Consider the following 26120-nt stretch of genomic DNA (forward strand, 5'->3'; position numbering starts at 1 on the left):
CCTTCCCCTCCCTCCCCTTTGCTCTATCTAAAGTTCCTCCATTCCTCCCATGCCCTCCTACCCCCATTATTGATCAGCATCCACTTATCAGAGAAAACATTTAGCCCTTGGTTTTCTGGGATTGGCTTACTTCAGTTAGCATGATATTCTCCAACTCCATCCATTTACCTGCAAATGCCATGATTTTATTCTCTTTTAATACTGAGTAATATTCCATTGTGTATATATACCACAGTTTCTTTATCCATTCATCTGTTGAAGGGCATCTAGGTTGGTTCCACAATTTAGCTATGCTATTGTGAATTGTGCTGCTATAAACATGGGCTTCATGAATGCTAGGCAAACACTCTACCACTGAGCTACATCCCCAACCCCTCTGTAGTTTTCATTGTAGAGGTTTTTCACCTCTTTTACTAAGTTGATTCCCAAGGTTTTTTTTTTTGAGGCTATTGTAAATGGGGTAGTTTTCCTTTCAGAGGATTCATTACTGATGTACAGAAATGCACTTGATTTATGAGTATTGATTTTATATCCTGCTACTTTGCAAAATTAATTTATTAGTTCTAGAAGTTTTCTGGTGGAATTTTTCAGATCCTCTAAGTATAGAATCATGTCATCAGCAAATAGTGATAGTTTGAGTTTTTTTTTTCCTATTTCTGTTCCTTTAATTTCTTTCATCTGTCTAACAGCTCTGGCTAGAGTTTCAAGGACTATGTTAAATAGAAGTGATGAAAGAAGGCATTCCTGTCTTGTTCCAGTTTTTAAAGGGAATGCTTTAAATTTTTCTCTATTTAGAATAATGGCCTTGGGTTTAGCATAGATAGCTTTTACAGAGTTGAGATATATTCCTATTATCCCTAGTTTTTCTAGTGTTTTGAACATGAAGGGGTGTTATATTTTGTCAAATGCTTTTTCTGCATCTACTAAGATGATCATATGATTCTTATCTTTAAGTCTATTGATGTGATGAATTACATTTATTGATTTCCATATGTTGAACCAACCTTGCATCCCTGGGATGAACCCCACTTGATTGGGGTGCACTATTTTTTAATATGCCTTTGGATTCCATTTGCCAGTCCAAATTTGCATTTCTTCCCCTTTTTTGGGGGGTACCGGGGATTGAACTCAGGGGAACTCAACCAATGAGCCACATCCCCAGCCCTGTTTTGTATTTTATTGAGAGATAGAATCTCACTGAATTGCTTAGCCCTTGCAGTTGCTGAGATTGGCTTTGAACTTGTGATCATCCTGTCTCAGACTCTCTAGCCGCTGGGATTACCTCCACTGTGCGGACCCAAATTTGCATTTCTTTTTCTTTTTTTAACTTTTTTTTTTTTTTTTAGTTGTTGATAGACCTTTATTTATTTATCCGTGGTGCTGAGAATCAAACCCAGTGCCTCACACATGCCAGGCGAGTGTGCTACCATTGAGCCCCAGCCCTAGCCCCAAAATTTGCATTTCTAACAGGTTCCTTTGCAAAGCCAAAGTTGTGGCTACTTTGAGAACTGCTGGTCTAGCACTAGCTATATGATCTAACTTATCTAAACTTCAGTTTGAGCTGATCAATGGGGATACAAATAGCTCCTACTCCATCAGGTTTTCATAAAGATTAAAAGTGATATCAGTCAGGTGTAGTGGCGCTTGCCTTGTGTGTTATTCTACTCAGAAGGCTGAGGCCAGAAGAATCTCAAGTTCAAGGCCAGCTGGGCAATTTAGGAAGACCCTGTCTCAAAATAAAATTTAAAATGGACTAGAGGTGTAGCTCAGTGATAAAGTGCTTGTCCTACATGAGAGAAGCCCTGGGTTTGGTCCCCAGAATGACAAAAACAAAAACAAACAAACAAACAAAAAAAACCCCACACATATATGCACACACACAAACAAATTTAAGGCAGACCAAGGGCCAGGGGAAAAGTGCAAGAGTTCAAACACTACACATCAGGGAGGAAGTTCTGGGGAAAGGGTCAGGCCCCTCCCTTGGACATTCACGCCTCAAACATTTATTGAACATTCCTTGTGTACTTGGTGTCCAATGACAGGCCAATGGATGACTCAGAAGCAATCTGGGTCTTGAGGAACTCCAAGTACATGGGGGAAAGCAGACTCAGAAAAAGACAAAGATAACACAAGCTAAAGCCAGAGAGCATCTGTCTGCGGGGGAGGGTGAACCTGAGGATTCTTCATGGTGCCTAGGAGAAGAGGATGGTTTGGGCTTAGTTAATGTATTGAATGAACATTTTCTTCAACTTTTACACTATGCCTGGCAGTCAGTGATTCTGGGGACACAAATTATGCTGTTCTTATTTGTTCCTTTGGAGAATTCACCTTCCAGTGAGGGAGGCAATGTCTAAGCATGATTCTCATACTCTATGCATGAAAATCATCAGAGCAAGCGTAGTTGCACATACCTGTAATCCCAAGGACTCAGAAGGCTGAAGCAGGAGGATTGCAAGTTTGAGGCTAGCGTCAGCAACTTAGCAAGACCCTGTCTCAAAATTTTAAAAAGATTGGACATGGTGGCACATACCTGAAATCCCAGCAGCTCAGGAGGCTAAGGCACGAAGATCATGAATTCAAAGCCAGCCTCAGCAACAGCGAGGTGAGAAGCAATTCACTAAGACCCTGTCTCTAAATAAAATACAAAATAGAGTTGGGGATGTGGCTCAGTGGTTCAGTGTCCTTGGATTAAAAAAAAAAATTCCCAAACTCTGTGTGTTCAGCTTGTAACACTATAAGCAAAGTCAAGACATGCTATGAGCCAGGCAAACTGGCCCATGCTTGTGGTCGCTGCTGCTTGGAAGGCTGAGGCAGGAATTGAATTCAAGAGTTCTGGGCAAACATGGTCAATAAAACAAGATGCTTGTCTCTTAAACAAAAACAAAAACAAGCAAATAATAAAACCCTGACATACAATGTATAGGGGAAACACAGTTCAACTAACATTATAGACAAGAAACTAATTCATTCTCTTTCCCTGTCTCTCTTTTCCCTTCCCCCTCTCCATATAAATTAAGAAGGCAACACAATAGAAAAATGAGTATAAAAACATAAGCAATTCAACTCAAAAACCTTTACCCAAAAATATCAAATAACCCAATTAATAAGTGAGCAAACAAGTTAAACAGACACTTCTCAAAAGAAAAAAATACACATGACCAACAGATATTTGAAAAAAATGTTCAACATCATTAGCAATTAGGGAAATATAAATCAAAATCGGAGATTTCATGTCACGTCAGTCAGAATGGCAGTTATCAAGAATACAAATAATAATAAATGCTGGAGAGGATGTGGAGAAAAAGAAACACTTTTACATTGCTGGTTACCTTAGCAACAGGTTGATAGGGTGGAGGAAGTGCTCTGAAGGCATTTCAGTCCCTCACAGGGCAGTCTCCAACATCCAGGACTCTTTCAAATTGGCCTCCTTAATCCAACCTGACTTGATTCACCTGTCTATACCGACTGCCTGACTAATTCTGTTTTCACCAGCGACTTGGGAGGCTGAGGCAGGAGGATTGTGAGTTCAAAGCCAGCCTCAGCAAAAGTGAGGCACTAAGCAACCTAGTGAGACCCTGTCTATAAATAAACAAAATAGGGCTGGGGATGTAGTTCGGTGGTAGATTGCCTCTGACACAATCCCCTGCACCCCACCTCCCAAAAGAAGGGAGGGCTAGGATAGGGCTATGGTTGATTGATCACCTACTACACTGTAGGCATTATGATTGGAAGACTGAGGACAAAGGGAGATGGGGGGGAGCTCAAATGGTTACATTTCAACTACATGGTTTAGATGACAATAAATATACTTATTTTTTTTACATATTAAAAAATGCAGACTACATGTTTAACTTTTTAAAAAATATTTATTTTATTTATTCATTTTTATGTGGTGCTGAGGATCAAATCCCACGCCTCACACATGCTAGACAAGCGCTCTACCACTGAGCCACCACCCCAGCCCTACAGGTTTAACTTTGACAGAAAAGAGAACATAAATCTCACAGAGTATCACTGCCACCCATTTTCGGAATGTTTTCATCATCTCACACAGAAACTGCACCCATTAAACAATAACTTCCCATTCCCCCATCCATACTGCTAGGCAACCAACTTTCTACTTTCTGATTTTACAGATACTATTTTATTTGGAAATTAGTTCTTTTTTTCTGTCATGATCTTGAAAAATTTTGACTACAGTCCATCTACCTCATAGAGCATCCCTCCATTTGGGTTTATCTGGCATTTCTTCATGATGAGGTTCAGGCTAAGCATCTGACAGGCGTATCACAGAAGTGATTGCTGTGTTCTCAATGTATCAAAAGACAAAAGATTTCAGTTGGCTCATTATTGGTCAAACTGATAATAATAATTTTGGTTACTTAGCTGAAAGGGTGCACGCCCACGTTTCTTCGCTGTAAAGTTACTGATTTCTCCACCCCCCCCCCCTTTTTTTTTTCTTTTGGATACCTGGGATTGAACCCAGGGGCGCTCAACCACTGAGCCACATCCCCAGCCCTATTTTGTATTTAGAGACAGAGTTTCCCCGAGTTGCTTAGCCCTCGCTCTTCCTGAGGTTGGCTTTGAACTCGAGATCCTCCTGTCTCATCCTCCGGAGCCGCTGGGATTATAGGCGTGCGCCACCACCCCAGCTGATTAAGCGATTTTAACCAAATTTTTTTTTTTTATGTTCTTCTTCTTTTTTTTTTTTTTAGTTGTAGTTGGACACAATACCTTTATTTTATTTATTTACTTTTATGTGGTGCTGAGGATGGAACCCTGGGCCTCACACGTGCAAGGCCAGAGTTTTACCGCTGAGCCACAACCTCAGCCCAATTTTAACCAAATTTTGGGGATTTATGAATGCTGAGTGCTGGCATGGAGCAGGGTGAAAGAACACTTCCTGGCAATCCGTTTCCCTGGCTGTGAAATGAGAACACCTGCGTCTTAAATTCAAGTTGGAGCTTAATAAACTGTCAATGCAGGAGAGGCCTTCGGGCAAACAGCGTAGGACGCCTACATTGGAGATTAATTTCCTGCGCGCTCCACACGCGCAGACGTGGGGAGGGGCCCGAGACAGCGAGAGCGCATGCGTGAGGGCAGTAACCACAGAGTCGGTCCTCCCGGGACAGAGAGGCCGGAAGTCCTCCTCGCAGAGCCGCGCGGCCGTTGGGTAACTGTGCTGAGGCGGCGCGAACAGGGTCCCTGGGGTTCTTGACTGTGTAGTTGTTGTAGCCGGTGGGCGCGAGGGGCTCTGGGGTTCTGTTCGGACACAATGGCGTCTCGGGCAGGCCCGCGAGCAGCCGGCACCGACGGCAGCGACTTTCAGCACCGGGAGCGCGTCGCCATGCACTACCAGATGAGGTATGAAGTGAGGCGAGGAGCACGGAGGCCTTCCTGGCTGGAGCCTGCAAGGGTCTGGGAGGCAACACCAGTCCGGTTTCAGCGTTTTACTCCCCAGCCCCCGCGCACCTGCCCAGCCCTCGCCGCCCGTGACGGCCTCCCCAGTTCTGGGGAAACCCCATCGCCCCTGTGAGCTCCACCCATTGATTTCGCGTTAGGGGATCCAGCCCTTCGTGGGCCTGGAGTCGCGTAAATGCTGGTCTTGCCACGTGACCTTGGAAACTTGAAAACATCATTTCTGCTTGAGCCTCTGTTCCCTCATCTGCAGAGGGAGAAAATAATCCACCTTTTAGGTTTTGATGAAGCATTAGCGAATAACTCATGTAAAGGACATAGCATAGAGCCTATCGCGTAATAATACATGGTAGTTGTTATATTCTGGGCAGTTTAGGGGGAATGTGTAAAATGGGTCCCTACCTAAAATGAATTTTGTAAAAAATCCCACATAAGGGCTGTTTTCTATACTCATTGATTCGTTCCATAAATTCTTGTTGAGCTTCTACCCATTCTGCATTGTGTTAGGATACAATAGGGAGCAAAAGCAGACGTAGTCTTTGTTTGCATGCCATACCTTGAAGTTTATTTTAAACCAGGCACAGTGGCGCATGCCTTTGTGTAGACCCAGTTACTAGGAGGCTGAAGCTGGAGGGTCGTTGGAGGCCAGCCTGAGCAACACAGGAGACCCCAACATTAAAAAAAAAAAAAAAGCAACTCTCAACCTTTACCCCTCATAAAGCTTGAAGTCTGGAGGTGTTTGACACACACCCCTTCCCCATACTTTTTTATAATGAATATTTTTAAATTAAATTATTTTCTTTATTAAATTCATTGACTCCTCCCAGAATGTTCTTCACATCTTTCTTCAGGATTTTGAAGAATGACAAGCTCTTTGGATCCTTACTTCATTTTCAACCTTAGGCCCCTGCCTAAGGTGTCCTCACAACCCAAGCAATGTTTTCTTGCCTCCCCAGAGCAGAAACATTGCCCACAGGAGTATGAGAAGGTTACATTTGGGACCGAGAGAATTCAAAGAATAGAAGAAATATTCTTTTAGATGAAAAATCTATAGCTGAAGAATGGGCAGCCTTAGCTGGGTCCTTGTTGCCAATACCTTCTCTCTCCAGGCTGTAGTCCTCTGGTGCAAATAACATTGCAGCGTTATTCTGCCATTTATAGTCTTTGCACCTTCATGTCCTGTTCCCCTCCCATTCACATTCAACCATTTGGTTTCCTGGAACACGAATGCTTATGCTTTTGTGCCTGCATGCTATTGTCTCTGCATAGAATGCTCATCTCCAGCCATCTCTAGAGCTTGAATCAAATATCCCAGTTGAGATAGCCTTCTGTGACATTCCATCCCATGCAGAATTGATTCCTTTCTTGTGATCCTGTATATCTTGGAACGTACATTTTACTAAAGCGTTTTTTCATTTTTTTTCTCTAATTGTTTTTTTCCTCTGTTCTTTGTGCTCAACGTCTGTCAGAGACTATATCATTCAAATTTGTATCCCCCTGTCCAGTAAAATTGCCTGGCATATAGCTGGTGGTCAAAAAAATTTGAATGAAAGGTGCTTCTCCCTCTGCTCTGCCCCACAGTGTGACCCTCAAGTATGAAATCAAGAAGCTGATCTACGTGCATCTGGTCATATGGCTGCTGCTGGTTGCCAAGATGAGCGTGGGACACCTGAGGCTCATGTCACATGATCAGGTGGCCATGCCTTATCAGTGGGAATATCCATATTTGCTGAGCATTGTGCCCTCTCTCTTGGGCCTTCTCTCCTTTCCCCGAAACAATATTAGCTACCTGGTGCTCTCCATGATCAGCATGGGGCTATTTTCCATTGCTCCCCTCATTTATGGCAGCATGGAGATGTTCCCTGCTGCTCAGCAACTCTACCGCCATGGCAAGGCCTACCGCTTCCTCTTTGGTTTTTCTGCTGTCTCTGTCATGTACCTGGTGTTAGTACTGGCGGTACAAGTGCATGCCTGGCAGTTGTACTACAGCAAGAAACTCCTAGACTCTTGGTTCACCAGCACACAGGAGAAGAAACGAAAATGAAGCCTGCCTGATTGATGGACTTCTCTGAGTGAAGCCCAAGCCTCCCATTGAGCAGAGAAGGCTAGAAGAACTGTTTGTAAATCTCTTCCGGTGATTAAGGCAATTGTCATGTTGGCACCTAGGGTAGACTAAGCCCAAGTTCTGGCTTAGAGTTCTCCTACTGCCATCTGCTGAGGTGGCAAAACTATATTTAATTTATTCCTGATTGGCTAAAACTGGGTGACCAACAGCTGTGAAACTTCAGTTGGTTGAAGTTGAGCCACTTAGGACTTTTTCTGCCTTACCTTGCCTCCTCTTGGTCATTCTCCCCACTTCCATCAAGACCGAAGGAGATAAGGAACAAATCATTCTATTTTAATCAATAGGGCAGGAAACATTTGGGAAACTGCTCCCCCTGAAGGCTGTGCTCTCTACTGAAAAGCATTTTAATTAAATAAAAAGAACCTCAATAAAAGTTAAGACTGCCCTCTCCACCTTGTTCCTTGTGTCTGGGATTTGGTAAGAATGTGAAAGGTGTGTTGCTTGAGTAGCCTTAGAAACGGGGGTAAGCAGCAGCTCTTAAGAAACTTGGCAGTAGCTGGAAAGAAATGAACTGGGCATGGGAAATACAAGTCATAGTTGTAGTCCTGCAGCTGATTGGCATAAACTCCCATGGGTAGACACTTAGTCTCTACCCATAACATGGGCCACTTTCATTTATCTAGCCTGGGTTATAGACTCTTACTAAATACTCATGTTTATCATTTATGTGCCCAAAAGAATTCCAAAATATCTTTGTGCACAGGAAGTGTGAGCTGAAGTAAATCAGACAAAAGGTTTATTTTGGCTCTTGGTTTTGAAATTTTCAGTCCCTTTTCAGTTGTCCCATTGCTTTTGGTGAGGTAGTAAATCATGATGGGAGCATGTAGGGGAAGAAGCTGCTCATCTCATGGCAGCTGGGAATTGAAAAAGAGGAAAAAGTCTCAATATCCCCTTTGAGGGCACACCCCTAGTGACCTAACTTCCTTCTATTTGGCTTCACCCCCTAAAGGTTCCATCATCTCTCAGTAGGGCCACAGGCTAGGGACCAAATCTTTAATACATAGACCTTTGAGGGACAGTATCCAAGCCATACCAGGAAATTTAGCGATCCAGTGGGAAAGAGCTGTGTGTGTAAAGTAACCAGTAAGAATAGGATCTAATGGTGTGGAGCAGATAATTTTTAAAAATATTTTTTAAGTTGTTGATGGACCTTTATATTTTGTTTACTCATTAATATGTGGTACTCAGAATCAAACCCAGTGCCTCACGAGTACTAGGTAAGCACTTAACCACTGAGCTACAACCCCAGCTCCCTGAAGCAGATAATTTAAGTGGAAGGCTGTGGTCGTAACTTAGTGGTAGAGCATTGCCTAGTATGTGTGAGGTAATTTGTTCAATCCTCAGCACCACAAAAAAATGTGTCCATCTACAACTAAAATTTAAAAAAAAAGAAGTGGAAAAGAAATCTGTTACTGAAATAACACTTTGAAGTTTGATGCACAGTAAATATTTATTACATGAAAGATGAATGTCCCTTTGCACTTCATTATGTATGAATGATGCCCAGACCTACAACTGTAGAGCTCTGCCCTCTCCAAAATTGTAGTCATTCTTTATTCTATTTCTGTACTGTCTTTATTACATACTTGTGATAGTTTTAACTGCAGAACCTCTTCCTTTAGTTGTCCTGTTATCTCAAACTTATGTCCCAAATTTAATTTTGCCTTCTGCCTCATATTCATTACTCTTCCCTGCATCCCTGTGTTCAAGTGAGCCTACCAAGAGCATAGATTTGCATCATCTTCCATTCCTATCTTTTGGCAGAGGGGAAGTTGAACCCAGAGCCTCACACCTGCTGGGCAAGTACTGAGCTACATCCCCAGTCTTTTTTTTTTTGGAAGGGAGGGGGGTTTACCTGGGATTGAACTCAAGGATATTCAACCACTGAGCCATATCCCCAGCTGTATTTTGTATTTTATTTAGAGACAGGGTCTCACTGAATTGCTTAGCACCTTGTTGCTGAGGCTGGCTTTGAATTCATGGTCCTCATGCCTCAGCCTCCAGAACTGCTGGGATTACAGGCCTGCGCCACCACACCCAACTAAACAAACTTTTAAACATAAGTACTTTGGATTGCACTACTACTGAGCTACATCTCAACCCTTTTTATTTTGACACAAGGTCTTGCTATAATTCCCAGGCTGGCCTTGAACTTGGAATCCTCCTGCCTCAGTCTCCTGAGTAGCTGGGATTACAAGTGTGCACCACCATGCCTGAACTCCTTTTCTTTATTAACTACCCAGCCTTCAGTATTTTGCTATAGTAATGGATACCAGAGTACTTAGAGCCATCCAATGAAGACCTTGAACATAAACATGTAAAAGTTTAAATATTCTTCTCTCCCAACTCCCCCACCCTGCCCGCAAAAGCACTTCTGCTTTAGCCAGAAACCCGAAAGTCACATGACACCTGCCTGTCCAATCAATCAGCGAGACCCAATGATTCAACCCCAAACCTACTTCTCTAGGCTCTCTGTCCTATGGCTGGCACTAAGTCCGTCACTGTCTCTTGCCACCTGGACAGTTGCAACAACTTCCATTTAGTTTCCAGCCTTGACTTTTGTCTCATTACAATCCAGTCCCCACCCAGCAGCCAGAGTAAGCTTTTTCAAATGCAAACTCTACCTTATTCCCCTCCCTTAGCTTCTGCCTCCTGCTAGAATAAAGCACACATAGAGCCAGGCCTATGGGGCACGCCTGTAATCCCAGAGATTTGGGAGACTGAGGCAGGAGTTCAAAGCCAGCCTCAACAAAAGTGAGGCACTAAGCAACTCAGTGAGACCCTGTCTCTCAATAAAATACAAGATAGGGCTGTGGATGTGGCTTAGTGGTCGAGTGCCCCTGAGTTTAATCCCCGGTACATTTGCCTAATGGGTATACATAGGACATACAAATAGTGTATACAGTTGCTCCAACAGACCTTAAGAATTGGTCAGGAAGATCCTGGAACTGCTGCACCATGGTCTCTCCAGAGTCTCTGCATGGCAAGGTTAGCACCAAAAAAGGGAGGGAGGGAGGAAGGAAGGAAGGAAAGGTGCCAGAAGTCCCCCACAGGTGCTCTACCTGAGCATGTGCAAAGGCCTGTGAAGATCCAAGTTCCTGGCCTGGTTCGCTAGTAAGCGTTATTAGACCATGAGGTCTTGATCAGGTCATTCAGACACAAACCATAGGTGGGTCAAGTCTCAGTCACACTTAGGGAACACAAGGCCTCTGGGCCGAGGTCCTAAACCACACCCCTGTTGCCTTCATACTAGTTGGCCACCTCTGATTCCAGCCATCCAGTTACTTACTTACTCCTCCCATATTGACACTTGCCAGTCTCCTCCCTCCTACAAGGAAGGGACTGCTGATCTCTCACTGTCATAATGCCTACTTTCCTTTATTCTTCCAACCATTCCAATTTTTCTCTTTGTTGTTTACTCTGCCAACACCGCTAAATCTAGTACCTTCTGTGGTCAACAGGATCCAGAAACCTCTGATTCCAAGCAGTGTGTTCTGGCAGGAAAAAAAAAAAAAAAACGGGAAGACAGGGAGATAGGGTGGTATATTCAGTTGTGTGTTGGAACAAGTCACCTAATTCCCCTGAGTGTTTCCCGGCAATATAATTGGGTCATAAGCCTGACCTCAGGGGTTTTAGTGCCAATAAAATGAGATTAAGTGAGCAAAGCATTTGATGCTGAACCTCATCATAGGAGTTTAGCATTATTGATCTTGTCCCCCACTCTTCCTCAGGATGTCCTGGAATTCATTCCTATGCTTTTTTACTTTAAATCCTTTTGGGAACAGGTTCCACATTAAATAAATAAAAGAAAGCCAGGAGGGTTGGGGTTATGGCTCAGAGGTAAAGTGTGCGCCTAGCGTGCATGAGGCACTGGGTTTGATCCTCAGCTCTACATAAAGTAAAATAAAGACATTGTGTCCACCTATATCTAAAAAATAAATATTAAAATAGTAAGCCAGGAAAACAATAAAATGTAGACCTACTTTTCTCTTTTTCCCTATTTTTTTCATCTTTATTCCTTTTCTACATGCTCCTTTTCTCCTTCTCCCCTTTCCCTTCCCTCTCCCAACTTTCCCTGGTATCTCCATTTTGTTCAAATCTCCCTTTCTTTCTTTTCTGCTTTAACCAGGGTCAGAGAGAAATTAACCAAATATTTTCACTTTGAAATTGAAATCGGAGGATTCAGAGGTCTAGAAGGACTAGTGTTACAGAATAGAGCCAAGCTTCTCATTTCATGCCCAAGATTTAGAAAAACTCAATTATTTATATAGAGCAAAGCCACTGTACTGTAGAGTTTGGGGCAAGGCTTCCTAGCCCATTTATTTATTTATTTATTTATTTATTTTGTGTGTGTGTGTGTATTTTGTGGTGCTGAGGATTGAACTCAGGGCCTTGTGCATGCGAGGCAAGCACTCTATCAACTCAACTGTACCCCCAGTGACTCCTAGCCCATTCTTGGTATGGCTAGACCACCTTTTCTCTCTTCAAATTTTACTAATTTGTTGCACAGATGAGCTCCAAGGCCATAAAACAGCACTGTGTCAGGCAGATCCTCGGTTCAAAGAGCAGAAGAGGATCAGGCAGTGGGAAAAGAGATCACAGGATGCTAGAAAGAGCATTTGAGTTGCGAGGGCCTAGCAGAAGTGGGGCTTCCTGGGCTATAGACTTTGACCTTGTCTAAATCACTCTCCCATCTGCTTCCTTATTTCTCTTTATGAAATGAAAACAATAATTCTCACTTATCTGTCTCATAAGGTGCTTGGCTCAGATAGGAAAATGCTTTGTGAAGTGTGAAACAGATAAACTAGTTAGATGAAATGTATCTAACTTATATTTGTTCAACTACAGAGCACCAAAATTTAAGAGATTCACTACTAGGTATTGGAAAAACATAAAGAATTTTTATCTTTTTTTATAATTTTTTTTCAGTTGTATGGATTCAATGCCTTTATTTGTTTTTATGTGGTGCTAGGATTGAACCAAGTGCCTCACACTTGCGAGACAAGCACTCTACCACTGAGCTACAACTCCAGCCCAAGAATTTTTATTCTTTAGTGAGCTCAAAAGATAGAGGATATTTTTAGGATAATGGATAGGATGAGTCCTTCAGGTAGTGCACCTGAACATTTAGGCCAAAAGAAGGTCATGGTTAGAGCCAGGTGGGGGGTGTGTACCTGTAATCCCAGCTACTTGGGAGGCTGAGGCAGGAGGATAACAAGTTCCGAGCCAGGCCTGGGCAACTTAATGAGACACTCTCAAAATAAAATAGCTCAGTAGTAGAATGTCCCTGGATTCAGTACCCAGAACAGCTAAAAAAGGGAAATAGAAGAAGGCTTTGATCAGGCTACTGAGGGTTTTTAGGATTAAGTCGCCGAGGGACAAAAAACAACCTCAAAATGCTTTGAGTATACTGAGTATGCCCCCAAACTTTCCTTCTACTGTGGGTGTCACCAATATTAGGGCTGAAGCAGCTCAAGTACTCCATGAGGGGGAGGAAGCTGTGGGATGATGGGGAGGGTCCCCACAAAGATTGGAGCCTTGTCAGCCTTTTCCTGCACCGGAAACCACAGGAAACCAGGTCAGTGTGTGGGGCCCGCTCCCTCTGCTCCAGGGCTCATCTATGAGCTCTGGGGCTTCCTTAGCAGGCTGTACTGTTTAGTGGGTCCTTGAAGCTGGAGAGCCCTTGACATGAAACCCTTTGCCCAAAAAGTCTAATGGGTAGAAAGAGCCAGCCAGATGGGGGAACCAGGGTAACATTGGGGCATATAAGATTTCTGTGCACCCTATAGTGTCTTTTTCTTTTTCTTTTTTGCTCAACTTTAAAATGGTTTGTCACTCACCTCTAAATTTTCAGCATCCAGCGTAGAGTAGTGCTGCTTAATAGCTTTATTAATTCTCCAGGCGAGGGAAAGAAGCTTGTGTCTATGGGAGACCTAAATTCAAAAGCATGTTAATGGATGGGTGTTTAGGTGTAGGAGGGGTTAAGAAATGGGTACACCATCCCCCAACTTGGTAGTGGCCCCTTTCCTGTTATTTCTCTGCCACTGCAAGAGCCCCTGATTGTTTCAGATGGGAGCGAAAGGTTTTCTAGGGAACAAGTAACCCCAATCCCTTTGCTTGGAGAAGGAATGTGACCTAGCCTGCTGGTTAGGATCAAGGAGGAGCTTTGGGGCAGGGCGGGGCCTGGGCAGGGTAAGGCGAGGGCTCCTGCTGGTACCGTACTCCTACTCCCGCTGCTGCACAGCAAGGCCCTGCTGCCCACCTTCAGGCCACAAAGCCATGTCCTGGGTTCCCTGATCCCCCAGAAGCCCATGGAGAGCCCTAGACCAGCAACCCTGCTACTGCCTCTCCTACTGCTGCTCATCGGCCTCTCTGCCTCTTCTGGGATTGGCTGCCCCCACCTGCCACACTGGATTACCCACTGTCTACTGGCCTCTCACATGGTAAGGTGCCACTGCTGGGGGGTGGGGGATACCTGCCTGGCACAGGCATAAAGCTCCCCACTCCTCTACCTGCCAGTTCTTACTTCTCTGTCCCTGTGTTCTTGTGGTAGCCACAGTGTGTCCTCTAAAGTCTGGAAGGGATTGTCAAGGTCCTGGTGTGTTGAGGGCATGGGCAGGGTGGAACTGGGAAGAAAAGAGCCACGGTGGAGGGCTTTTAGCCATGGGATTAAGAACTGGATAGTTCCTGGCAAAGAGCCCAGGGAGAATGCTTCTTAAAGGGAGTATCTTCTATTAATACCTCTTTTCTTCTTTTTGCTGCTGGGCCCTGTGCCTTCAGGACAGGAGTTTTCCTGGTGAGTCTTATTTCCTGCCCTACTAGTGCCTCTTACACTCCCTTTTGTTCTATATCCCCAGTGAGCCCTTTATTGTACTGTTTGGTTCCCACCCTGGGAAGTAGCATAAATCAGTGCAAACATGCAGGACAGCCTGGACTTGCATGGCAGTTTACCCCAAACTCCATGAGTGGCCTCTTTTACTTAAATCCTCTTCAGATTCTGAGCTATATAGTAGTGGTGGAGAACTGATTATACCACAGAGACAGTCTTTCTTCTGACCTGTGGCGAGGATTAAGTGAGGAACATGGATACATCTGGCAATCCATGAATGTGGTTCTTCCCCTTAACCAGTCCTTTACTCATAAAAATACAAAACTAATTATACAAATAATACAAAACTAATCCTTCATATTTTATAGTACATTCTACTTGGCCAGGCATTTCCTCACATATCATCTTACTTGATCCTAACAATAGCCCTGCTTTATGAATGAAGAGGCAGATAGGTAGGTCCCATAACTTGCCCACAGTCACATGTCCAGGATGTAAATGTCAGAGTTCAGCATGAAATCCAACGGTTAAAAATCATCATCATCATCATCTAATTGGTCTGAAGGAGGAGAGACCTCTTTATTTTTTATTTTTTGAGGGACCTCTTTACACCCTATCATTTCCTTTCCTTTCCATCTTGCATAGGAAATTCTGTGCCTGCTGTCTGTCATACCAAGTTGGCTCTCCTTCTCTCCACAAAGCCAAGGCATGCGTGGGTCTGGTACTGGCCCTGCTGTTTGTGCCTGCATCAGGTATCAGAGCCCTCAGGTATGAGAAACAGCCCAATGGAGGTGTGAACTGGGGACCTTTTTTGGGGTGGGATACTTAGGCTGAGGCAAATGGGACCTGTCATGGTAGAACAATTGTCAACCTCAACAGGGACTTAGAGCATCCTCAAATATTACACCATGACTGATATCCACAAGTGTAACTGTATGATTCTGTGAAGGTGTTAATCTCTTCAGTCAATTCAAAATTTGGGCATTTCTGTTAACTTGAAGGTTATTATTTCCTATTTTTTAATTTTTATATTTTTAGTTGTAGATGAACACAGTACCTTTATTTTATTTATTATTTTTTATATGGTGCTGGGGATCAAACCCAGTGCCTTACATATGCTAGGCAAGTACTCTCCCACTGAGCCACAACCCCAACCCCATTACTTTTTATTTTTAAGGTAGGATATTCTTTCTTTTTCAACTATATTTTCATTGCCTTGCATGGTTACATACTAAATATTCATATAATGCTTAAAAATTAGAAATTTCTAAGTTTTCACTATTAGAAATAATGCTACCTTTGATCCAGGCATGGTGGTTCATGCTTGTAATACCAGTTATTCAGGAGTCTGAGGCAGAAACATTACAATTTTGAGGTCACTGGGCAACTTTGTGAGACCCTGTCTCAAAACAAAAAATAAAAAGGGCTTGGGATGTAGTTCAATGGTAAAGTGCCTCTGAGTTCCATTCCCCATTACAAAAAAAAAAGAAGAAGAAATAATGTTACAATGATCTATTCTGAATATGTGCATGTATCACTTTTTCTCTTCTTAATAAATTAACTGTTTTTTCATTATGTCTTACTTTTTATATAAATATTTATTATATTTTTAGGTGTAGATGGACACAACACAATGCCTTTATTTTTATATGGTGCTGAGGATCGAACCCAGGTTTCGCCGGTGCTAGGCGAGTGCTCTACCGCTGAGCCACAATCCCAGCCCCTCATTATGTCTTACTTTTGAGGATTAAAGAAGCTTGGCATCATTATGCTTCTTTTTTTTTTTTTTAAATATTTATTTTTTAATTCTCGGTGGACTCATCTTTGTTTGTTATGTGGTGCTGAGGCTCGAACCCGGGCTGCATGCATGCCAGGCGAGTGCGCTACTGCTTGAGCCACATCCCCAGCCCCCATTATGCTTCTTGATAAGATGATTTACAATCTGGGTGTGGTGGCACATACCTGTAATCCCAGCACCTCAGGAGGCTAAGGCAGGAGGATTGAAAGTTTGAGACCATCCTTGGCAATTTAGCAAGACCCTGTCTAAAAATACAAATAAAAAGGTTGAGTATATACCTCAGTGGTAGAGCATGACTGGGTTAAATCCTCAGGACCACAAATAAATAAATAAATGAAAACTAAATAAATAAATAGAATGCCTTATTTCCCAACATTGGACCACATCTCCAAATAGGAGAGAGGCCTTGAAGCCTAGATACTGAGTATGTCCTCCTCCCCTGTGCAGGCCTTCAGAGGGCCTGGTTCTACCTCCTGCTGCTGAAATCCAAAAAGTCTTACAAGTTCAAGTCCTCTCAGAGGCACAGGATGCCAGCATCTTCTCAGGTACTCTCTCTGCCAGTTTCAGCCCTGCCATGTACCCCACAGCCCTTTGCTTCTTAGTCTCTCATTTTGTTCTCTAGCCACATGAGGGAAGTTGAAAATGTGGAGATTACACAGTAAGGGAAACTAAGGCCAAAAGAGGTTGTTCAACTTGCCTGTGATTCCTCAGGTTCCAGAGGCACAAATAGAAGCCAGATTTCCTGATTCCTGACCTAAGGCCAACCTTGTTCTCTGCTTTCAGTGGAAGCTGCTAGGTAGCTGCACCCTGTCTGAGAAGGACCATCATATTTCCATCCCTTCCCCAGACATCTTTCAGAAGGGGCTGCGCTCTAAAAGGACCCAACATTCGGATCCAGAAGTAGTGGAGAGTCTCCCCAGACCAGGTTCACAAAGGAACGAAGGTAGGTGTGGGGAACAATAGGAGTTTGCTTGAGTTGTGTAGTGCTACCTGCTAAGCCCAAGTGACAGCCCAAGTAACTGAGTACCTAACTCTCCTCAGGACCTGAGTTCTCCTTTGATTTTCTGCCTGAGGCACGAGCTATTCAGGTCACCATTCCTCCAGGCCCAGAGGTCAACGTGCGTCTTTGCCACCAGTGGGCACTGGAGTGTGAAGAGCTGAGAAGTCCCTTTGATGCCCAGGTATGGAGTGTCATCCCTCTGTAAAACAGAGCCAGATCATGCTGGGTGCAATGGCATATACCTGTAATGCTAGCTACTTGGGAGGCTGAGGCAAGAGGATTGCAAGTTCAACACCAGCCTGCTTATTGGAGACCCTGCCTCAAAATAAAATTTTAAAAATGCCTGGGGAAGTAGCTCAGTGGCAGAGCTCTTCCCTGACATGTATTAGGCCCTGGGTTCCATCCCCAGCACACATGCACAAAAAGAACAAGAAAGAAAGAAGCTAAAACACCCAGTGCTATAGCAGATGGGGAGAGTGGGGAGCAAGGTCATTGTCCCAGACAAATTGAGATGTCTAGATTAAGCCTTCTTTGGACTAAATAGGAAAAGCAGGGGTCCTGTTACTTGGGAGGAGAGAAAAAAAAGGGGCAGGTAGAGTCCTGGAGCGACCAGGAATGATGAGTAGCAAAATGAGTATGTTTTGTACCCCCAATAAGACCTTCAGTGTGATTCAGCTTGCATTAGAAGCCTTTTCAGGGCTGGGGTGTGGCTCAGCGGTAGAGCACTCGCCTTGCACGCACGATGCCCTGGGTTCGAGCCTCAGCACCACATAAAAATAAATAAGTGAAATAAAGGTATTATGTCCAACTATAAATAAAAAATAAATTTTAAAAAGAAGCCTTTTCAATTCCCACAAGAGGTTCTTCTCAAGGGGAACAGAGTGGTGACATGTCTTGATACCCTCCCTTCTCTCATCCTTTGTTCTGCCCCTCAGGGAATGAGCATTCCCTCAAACTCCCTGCCCTTGCCCTAACATCTCACCTCCACCTCCAGTTTCCACAGATGTCATGTGTACAGTTAATACAATTTGCACAGACTGATGCCATACCCCAGAGGCCCTCAGCACTCTTCATTTATTCAGTGGTGTTGATAACTCACAACTTCTCTCTGATATTAGTATATGGATTAACTTAATTAATGCTACTAATACACTGTCTGGCATATAGTTGGAGCTCAATAAATCCATATTCCTTTTCCTGTCTTTTTCCTCCTCACTCCAAGTAGAATACCTAGAGCAAATGGTCAGAATACAGAACAGAGACCCTGAGAGGAAATTTTTCAGTGTAAGAAATAAATGCCATATAAGAGAAAAATAGAGTGTGTGGGCCAATGTCCCAGCTTCCTCTTGCCCTTGTTCATGGTTCCCATATGCTCTTTCTCAGATATCTCTTCTGACCCTTTGCTGTCTCATCAACAGAAAATCGTTCCTGGGGGCCACACTACAGACTTGCCTTATGAATTCCTTCTGCCTTGTCTGTGCATAGAGGTGAGCAGAGGAAAATGTGTGGGTTGTCGGTGGCTCCTCGGTCAAGCATCTCTCTAGTAAGTCAGGTTTTTAAAAGAACTGGATAGGGCTGGAGGTGTGGCTGAATGGTAGAGCACTGCCCAGTATGTGTAAGGTCCTGGGTTCTATCCATAGCACTATTTAAAAAAAAAAAAGGAAGGAAGGAAGGAAGGAAAAGATTGAGTGTGACTGAGATGCTTAGGAAGACTGGTACCAGTGGGGTTGTGAGCCATATGTGGTCCAAGGTGGAAGGGTCCTGCTGAAGGGTGAAAGGGTGATCCAATCAGCCTCACCCAGATCCAGCATTCCCTGTGCAGATCTGGCTCAGCCTATAGAGAAAATACTGTGTGTTCTGGGGAATGTTCTAGCCCCAAATTCTTCTCCCATCTACCCCTCCATTATAATCCTCCACCTTTCTGTATAAGTCTGAGGTGCTAGCACAAAACCTTGTTTGGATTAGACAAAACAAAACAAAACAAAAAAGCAGGGGAGTGTCACTGCAGAGACCAGACAGCAGGCACAGCAGAGAGCTGGAGCAATGAGCAACTGCCAGTTGGAAAGCAGTTGGGTACTTGGGCAATTCAGAGTGAGGGTAACAAAGGGTACTGTGCACCTTGGGAATGGTCAAGGTGGAGGCCAGGGCAGGTGAAAGTTGAGGAAGGTGAGCCTTGTGATTTTCTTCTTGCTGGGACTAGTTCTCTCCAGGGAGAAGAGGTATCAGCCCCTCACATGCTGATCTCTCTCATACTCTGGAGTTCTTCCCCATCTCTGCCCACACCATACCCTGTCTACCCTCCGTGGTACCCTGCTGGCTTGGGTAGCTTGCATTACACTAAGGTAGAACCAGAATGAGTTTTAGGTCTGAGTGATGCAGGGAATGCCACTCCCCTGACTCTCTCCCGTTCCCCCAGGCATCCTACCTGCAAGAGGACACTGTGAGGCGCAAAAAATGTCCTTTCCAGAGTCAGCCTAAAGCCTGTGAGTGCTTCTTGTATGTACTGTAGTGCGCACACACCCTCTCTCTGTTTCTCTTACACACCCATCACACACACACACACACACACACACACACACCACCTGTATTGGAGGAAGCCCCAGAAGGCATGCAGGCACTTCCCCCTGCAGTTCTGTCTGTGCATCAGCCTGCCAATAAGCCTAGGGTACTGAGCATTGTAGGACTGTGAAAAGGTCAGGTGAGGTCCGGGATGTGGTCCTAAGAGGTAGGGCCAGAGACTTGGGTTCACCCCTCAGCTCTGCCACTTATTTTCCTTTGAGCCTTAGTGTCCTCATATATAAAATCATGGAACTTGTGCTGCTTCATTTTCAAACTATAAATCTTTAATTAATAAAATATTACATGTGAAGATGGTCTGTGACATCTAAAGTGCTGCATGCACATTGTCCTCCAGGAGAAACAGGACACTGACACAAGTAAGTAGCACCAGGCAGCCTGAAGCATATGCAGGGCAGAGTTATAATTAAGGGCTAGGCTTTGGGACATAACCTCAGAAAGGGGACAAGCCCAAGAAGGCTGTTGTGAGTAAAGACATTCCCTCAAAGGATCTAGGACCTGAACAGGGCTCAGAAAATGGGAGGATTTAGAAAGGAGAGATGGGAAAGGAAGGCATTCCAGGTTCTGCAAGGAGCCTAAGCAGATTTCCAGCATGGAGTACAGCAAGGGGCTGGCTGTAATGGGGCCAGGATGGAAAGAAGGATAATAAAAGGATAGAAAGGTAATCAAAGAGACTCAGAAGTAATGTTTACTCTCTGAGTACCTATTCATGCCAGGAAACATGCTGGACACTCCCACATCATCTCCTGGTGCCACTGGGATGGGGGCAGCAAGATGGGCCTAGAACAGGGCCGAGGCCTTACTCTTTGACCCTGCCACCTGCTCAGATGGCTCCGACTTCTGGAAATCAGTGCACTTTACTGACTACAGCCAGAGCGATCAGATGGTCATGGCCCTGACACTCCGCTGCCCACTGAAGCTGGAGGCCTCCCTGTGCCAGAGGCAGGATTGGCATGGCGTCTGTGAAGACCTCCCCAATGCTACTGCTCAAGAGTCAAAAGGAGTGAGGACAGACCCCCTTCCCCTCACTTAGATGGGCAGGCTTGGGACTCAGAGACCTTCTTCCTAACTAATACTCTTCTCTCCCCCAGTGGTACGTTTTAGAGAAGGTGGACTTACACCCCCATCTCTGCTTCAAGGTACAACCATAGGCAACAGAGGAGGGGGAGAGGGAGTGGGTGGTTCCTGGAGCTTGCTGACTTGCCATTTCTGAATTTCTCAGTTCTTCTTTGAAAACACCAGCCATGTTGAATGCCCCCAGCAGAGTGGTAAGTCAATAAATGACCTCAGTTAGAATCCCCTCCCCATATTTTACCCTTACCCAGATGTGACTGAACAAACCCCAGTCCAGTACTGACTTCCCTGTTCACCATAGCCCAGCCCCAATCACCTTCCACAAACAGGGTCTCTCATATCCTGGAATGTGAGCATGGACATCCAGGCCCAACAGCTGGTCCTTCACTTCTCCTCGAGGATGCAGGCCACCTTCAGTGCTGCCTGGAGCTATCCAGGTTTGAGGCCGGACACCTTGATTCCCCCTGTGTACAGTGTCAGCCAGGTATGGCCCAGCCAGGGCTGGCTCCACTAGGTCCTGTTGTTTAGAGCATGGCCCACACATCTACATGCCACCTTGGTGAGATAAATCCTGGGTGGGTGGAGACAAGCAAAACCCTGATTTCTATCTGGTTAATTTATTTACCAATCAGCCTTTGTTTAGCTGGTCCTCTGTCAGCCAATGGGTCCTCAAATGGGCAATTTCTAAACCTTTCAGCTCCTGTACTGTCACTGACCTTTCCACATTTAGCTATTCTCTAGTCCACCTGAACTGCTGCCACATTTCATATTAATGTCATCCCTGAACACAGCTCTCCTCTACCCACTCTCCTATTTCCTCAAGGCACCTGAGCAGAAGTTCTCTGATTCTCTCAAAAGTCAGAGCCCCTAGAAGCCAAAGTGTTCTCTGTACAATACTGTGAACAGATTTAACACAATATGTAGACTAAGAACAGTTTGACTAATAGACTCTCTTCTGTGTATATGATATAAAAACCACAATCAAACATACCCACAAAACCACAGCACCAAGCTTACTCAGTATGACTAGCTTGTTCCAGTTCTTTCTTAAATGCTCACTTGCAGGTTATTTATTTGTTTTGCATTTTACATATATATATATATATATATATATATATATATATATATATATATATATATATATATGGATTCCCAAATAGATAGATAGTAGCAAACACATAGGATTTAAGACCAAATTATATGGGATAACCTAAAAGTAAGACCTAAACCCATTGATTCGTGTATTTCTGCAAGGTGTGGAAAAAGACTACCTTCCTTTTGAGAATCAAAAGGAATATATAGTGATTTGAGAATCACTATATCACTATCTGCTTACAAGCTGACTGGAGAGTTAGGTTTGAGACAGGTGTGAGGCACTGGGTTAGAGCATAGAGGGTGCTCCTCAAAGATGGAGACTGGTAAATCCCCTATTTCTCAGAACACAGAGGGGAGCCACATCCCACTTGTAGACAGATAGCAATCATTTCTGTCCAATTCAGCGTGTATTTGAGGACCTACTCAGTGCTCACCCTGTATTAAGCTCTGGGAGATACAGGAGAAGTACATAACACAGTCTCTACCCTTCAGAAGTTCACTGTCTAGTAATAGGTACTACCAAAAAATGAATATATACTGCAGTTTATTAAAAGAGCATTCATATACATATCCCCTTTTAGTGCCCTCAACCCATTAATGTATAAATATTATTGCTCCCTGGGTACAAATGAAGAAACTGAGGCTCAGGGAGAAGAGGTAATCATTTCCATGCAAAAATCAGACAGCTAGGATTACAAAGGCAATAGTTAAGCCTGAATGTAGTTTTTCTGACTCCATAACTCAATTCCTCACAATATTACCTCCTTTCTTGGGTGGGAAAGTAAAGGGAGCACATAGAATTAGCCTCTCTGGTTTGTGAGCTGTTGAAGGACAGAGACAATGTCTGTGGCCACCTTCCCCAGGGCTTGGCCCAGAGTAGCACTCAGAAGATGTGTGTTGTGTGACATCTTTTCAGGAGATGAGATCTGGGAAAGATCAGTAGGGGCTGCAGTAGCCAAGGAATCTTGACTGAAGTGACACTTGGGTCTGTAAACCTGGGTGGAATATTTTGGGGGTGGGGAGAAACTGCATAGGCAAAGACTCAGAAGCTGTACAGAGCCAGGTTTGCTTCTATGGGACAATCATTCTGCTGTTTGTTCCTACAGACCCAGGGCTCAGGCCCAGTGGCAGTGGACCTCATCATTCCCTTCCTGAGGCCAGGGGGCTGTGTCCTGGTAAGGAATCCTCCTACCCTCACTCTGTGTATACTCCCTAGCTCCTCAGGTAGTAAACATGGAAAATATAGTCTGAAAAACTGGCTTTAGCCAGGATAGTTTTTAAAATTGGATATGATTGTCATATTTACATATTTTTTAGAGCTGTATTTCAGCTTTTCCTGAAAAATTAGAAAAGCTAGGGCTCTATGTCCACATTTGGGCATGGTGACAATGGTCTAGGGCTCAGCGGTGTCTGATTGTTTCTGCTTTCCAGCTCCCTCCTGTAGCCCTGGCCAACTTTGTGAATTTACTTTTTGAATTTGGCCACATCACACTTGCACTTGCCACCCCTGCCCTGTTCTGTGCCAGCCTGGGAACTGGCATACACACAGCCTGAACTGAAGGCATCCCCTAGCCAGTGGAGACTTCCCTTCTTGTCCCCACCCCTCCTCACCCAACTCCCCCTGGAAGGCAGGGATGTTGTGGCTCAAAGGGCAGGGGCTCTGTGCCCTCAGGTGTGGAGATCCGATGTCCAGTTTGCCCGGAAGCACCTCTTGTGTCCTGATGGTGAGTTCTTGGGAGAGAGCTAACAGAGGTTGGGCGCTGAGGAGCTGGGTTTGGCCTCACCCTGCTTGACTCAGTCTCTCATAGACGCCTGGGGCTCTTGACCCTGGCACTGCTGGGCCTCACCACCCTACTGGGCGTTGTTCTGGTCTTCACCTGCCGGCGCCTACTGCCAGGTATGTTCACCTGGGGGTAACCAGAGGCTTCAAACGTGCTGGCTCCTAGGTTAGTTGCTCCCTCCTGTCTGCACCCCCCGCCCCCAGCTCCCGACCTGTGCCCCTAAGTCTCTCAGGCCCCCTAGTGGGCAGAAATGGTTAAGGCAGAGCAAAGGGTCCTCTGTGTAGGTTGTCTTGGTACCAACACAGTGGGCCAGAGGGGGGGGGGGGGCAAAACTCCAGTCTGCACGGAGCTTGCCAAGTGTTGTGTGCTCCATAAGGTGTGCCTTTATTTAATTAGCCCACAAGAACCTTATGGGTCCAAGCTGCCCTAGGTACTGACTCTTCAGCACAGATAGGAGACAGCGGGGCGGGGGGTGGGGCTGGGGGAGTCACTCTACCGTGTAGCCGAAAGGCTGGGGAGGAGAGGGCTGGCTGTCCCTTGCCCTCCCCCGCCCCGCCCCGCCCCGCCCCACTCTGTTCAGGTGTTGCTCCCGCCCTCAGGCCGGGGCAGAGCGCGACTGGTGCTGCTCCTGCACGCAGCGGACTCAGAACCTCAGCAGCGCCTAGTGGGAGCTCTGGCTGAACTGCTTCGGACAGCGCTGGGCGGTGGATGCGACGTGATTGTAGACCTGTGGGAGGGGACACACATGGCACGAGTGGGCCCATTGCCGTGGCTCTGGGCGGCGCAGGCGCGCGTAGCACGGGAGCAGGGCACCGTGCTGCTGCTGTGGAGTGGCGCAGGCCCTGGTCCCACCCAAGGCCTGGATCCTGGCGCCACTTCCCTGCGCGCCTTGCTCCGGGCTGCCCCACGCCCGCTGCTGCTGCTCGCTTACTTCAGTCGGCTCTGTGCCAAAGGCGACATTCCCCAGCCGCTGCGGGCCCTGCCGCGCTACCGCCTGCTCAGAGACCTGCCGCGCCTGCTGCGGGCTCTGGGCGCTCGGCCTTCCACCCGAGCCACCAGCTGGAGCCACCTTGGGGCTCAGCAGTGCTTGCGTGGCCGTCTGGAGCTGTGCCGCCAACTAGAACGTGAGGCCTCCAAATTCGGCTGCCAAAGCTCGGCGGGGTTCCACCGCAGTCCCAGATGTTTGTGGCCACAGTCTGTAGGGGCACTGGCTGGAACCCCAGAATGAGCCTTTGGACCTGGATTCCTTAGGGGATCTCTTGAGGACTATTGACAGAAAAGCCTTCTTGTCTGCCTCCTAATCCAAGAGGCCTAGCCTGGGCCTCATAGTTTTGAGTTTCCTTTTCAGACTTGCTTGCCTCTTACAAACTCTAGGGGAGAGAGGCGCCCTTCAACTGAGAACTCAGACCCAGGTTCTGATGGAGAGAGGGCCCTCTTCCCACTCGAGCTCTCTAAAGCTCCAGGAAGAGCTGTCTGCCAGAGCTCTAGTCCATGCTGGAGAGGATGGGGCAAGGGTGGTGACTGCAAGAGCTGTCAGTCCTTCAGGGGGTTGGAAGAAAACCACCTGGGGCCAGGGTTCTCCATATTTTTTGGACCAAGGGAGGACTCTTGACCAAGGAAAAGTTGCTTTGGTCCTGGGTGACAAGGCTAAAGGTGGAACAGGATCCAGAGATCCAGAAATATGAATAAAAGTGTACATTATAAAGGAAGGAACACAACATGCTTCTCTAGTATGGCTGGAATGCCAAGTTGGGAGAGGGTCCCTGTGAGCCTGTGAAGTATGGGGGACATGGGGTGTATGGGGGAGTTGTATCAGTTTGTGAGTCCAAATCTTCTGCCTGCACACCTACACCCTTGACCATGTGTTCTCACAAGTAGTGCCTGGGCAAGGCAAAGGAGGTCCAAGCAATCTCCTGGATCCTCACAGTGATTCTTTCAAGAGGAGGGAGAAGAAACACAGGCTCTACTAGGTGGTGTGTTCATCCTCCTGTGACTAGCCATGGCAATAGCACAGGCAGGACCTCGGCCTGGCTCTGGATCCTGTTTTCCTTCCCCGATACCATACTTGAGCCTAGTCTGGGCAGTGGGGAAAAGCCACTTTCTGGTACCTTTTAGAGCTCCTGTCCCACAAAGGGATAATGAGACCCAGGAAAGTGTGTGAAAAGGGACCCGAGGTATCCCTAAGAAGGAACCCATTGGCCCTGGGATCTCAGGTTCACATGGGAAGTGGAAGTGCCCCAGGATTGCCCAAGCCCTGGGCTGGATTCAGTTGGAGCTCCTTTTTAGGACTCCCAGGATGAGTAGGAATTCCCTTGCTCAGCTATGATGCTGCACTGTCTTCCTGGGGTCCCCTCCCAGTCAGGTGTCAGCTATGGAGGAGGAGGAGAGGCCACCATCCCAGTCCAAGACTGCTGGAAGCCAGG

General features: G+C 45.6%; 3 protein-coding genes across 4 annotated transcripts in view; 2 read left to right on the forward strand and 1 right to left on the reverse strand.

Annotated features, from left to right (window-relative positions):
* The window catches only part of Cidec (cell death inducing DFFA like effector c), a 554473-nt gene that overhangs the window by 13522 nt on the left and 514831 nt on the right, over nucleotides 1-26120 (reverse strand). The window lies entirely within an intron of this gene.
* On the forward strand, nucleotides 5143-7921 carry Jagn1 (jagunal homolog 1). Its single transcript, XM_027931951.2, has 2 exons — nucleotides 5143-5364; nucleotides 7000-7921. The coding sequence occupies exons 1-2, from the start codon at nucleotides 5276-5278 to the stop codon at nucleotides 7460-7462; spliced, it is 552 nt and encodes a 183-aa protein (XP_027787752.1). The 5' UTR covers nucleotides 5143-5275; the 3' UTR covers nucleotides 7463-7921.
* Il17re (interleukin 17 receptor E) lies at nucleotides 13735-26113 on the forward strand. 2 transcript variants are annotated; one of them, XM_071605914.1, is made up of 16 exons: nucleotides 13735-13986; nucleotides 14324-14339; nucleotides 15018-15140; nucleotides 16618-16715; nucleotides 16954-17113; nucleotides 17212-17351; nucleotides 18589-18657; nucleotides 19587-19653; nucleotides 20575-20750; nucleotides 20839-20886; nucleotides 20970-21015; nucleotides 21151-21305; nucleotides 23023-23091; nucleotides 23589-23640; nucleotides 23715-23813; nucleotides 24297-26113. In XM_071605914.1, the coding sequence occupies exons 1-16, from the start codon at nucleotides 13855-13857 to the stop codon at nucleotides 24923-24925; spliced, it is 2079 nt and encodes a 692-aa protein (XP_071462015.1). In that variant the 5' UTR covers nucleotides 13735-13854; the 3' UTR covers nucleotides 24926-26113. The 2 variants fall into 2 exon arrangements, with proteins under 2 accessions (XP_071462015.1, XP_071462014.1); XM_071605913.1 differs by lacking the exons at nucleotides 14324-14339; nucleotides 15018-15140; nucleotides 16618-16715 and having other exon boundaries at nucleotides 13767-13986.

Source organism: Marmota flaviventris, chromosome 20 (genome assembly GCF_047511675.1).
Source record: "Marmota flaviventris isolate mMarFla1 chromosome 20, mMarFla1.hap1, whole genome shotgun sequence".
NCBI lineage: Eukaryota > Metazoa > Chordata > Mammalia > Rodentia > Sciuridae > Marmota > Marmota flaviventris.

Excerpts from the sequence above, each read along its gene's own strand:
- Il17re (XM_071605914.1), top strand. The coding sequence starts at position 13,855 with ATGGAGAGCCCTAGACCAGCAACCCTGCTACTGCCTCTCCTACTGCTG. Across the intron at positions 19,654-20,574 it reads CCAGAGTCAGCCTAAAGCCT|ATGGCTCCGACTTCTGGAAA; the intron begins GTGAGTGCTTCT and ends CCACCTGCTCAG. Across the intron at positions 20,887-20,969 it reads ACCCCCATCTCTGCTTCAAG|TTCTTCTTTGAAAACACCAG; the intron begins GTACAACCATAG and ends TGAATTTCTCAG.
- Jagn1 (XM_027931951.2), top strand. The coding sequence starts at position 5,276 with ATGGCGTCTCGGGCAGGCCCGCGAGCAGCCGGCACCGACGGCAGCGAC. Across the intron at positions 5,365-6,999 it reads GCCATGCACTACCAGATGAG|TGTGACCCTCAAGTATGAAA; the intron begins GTATGAAGTGAG and ends TCTGCCCCACAG.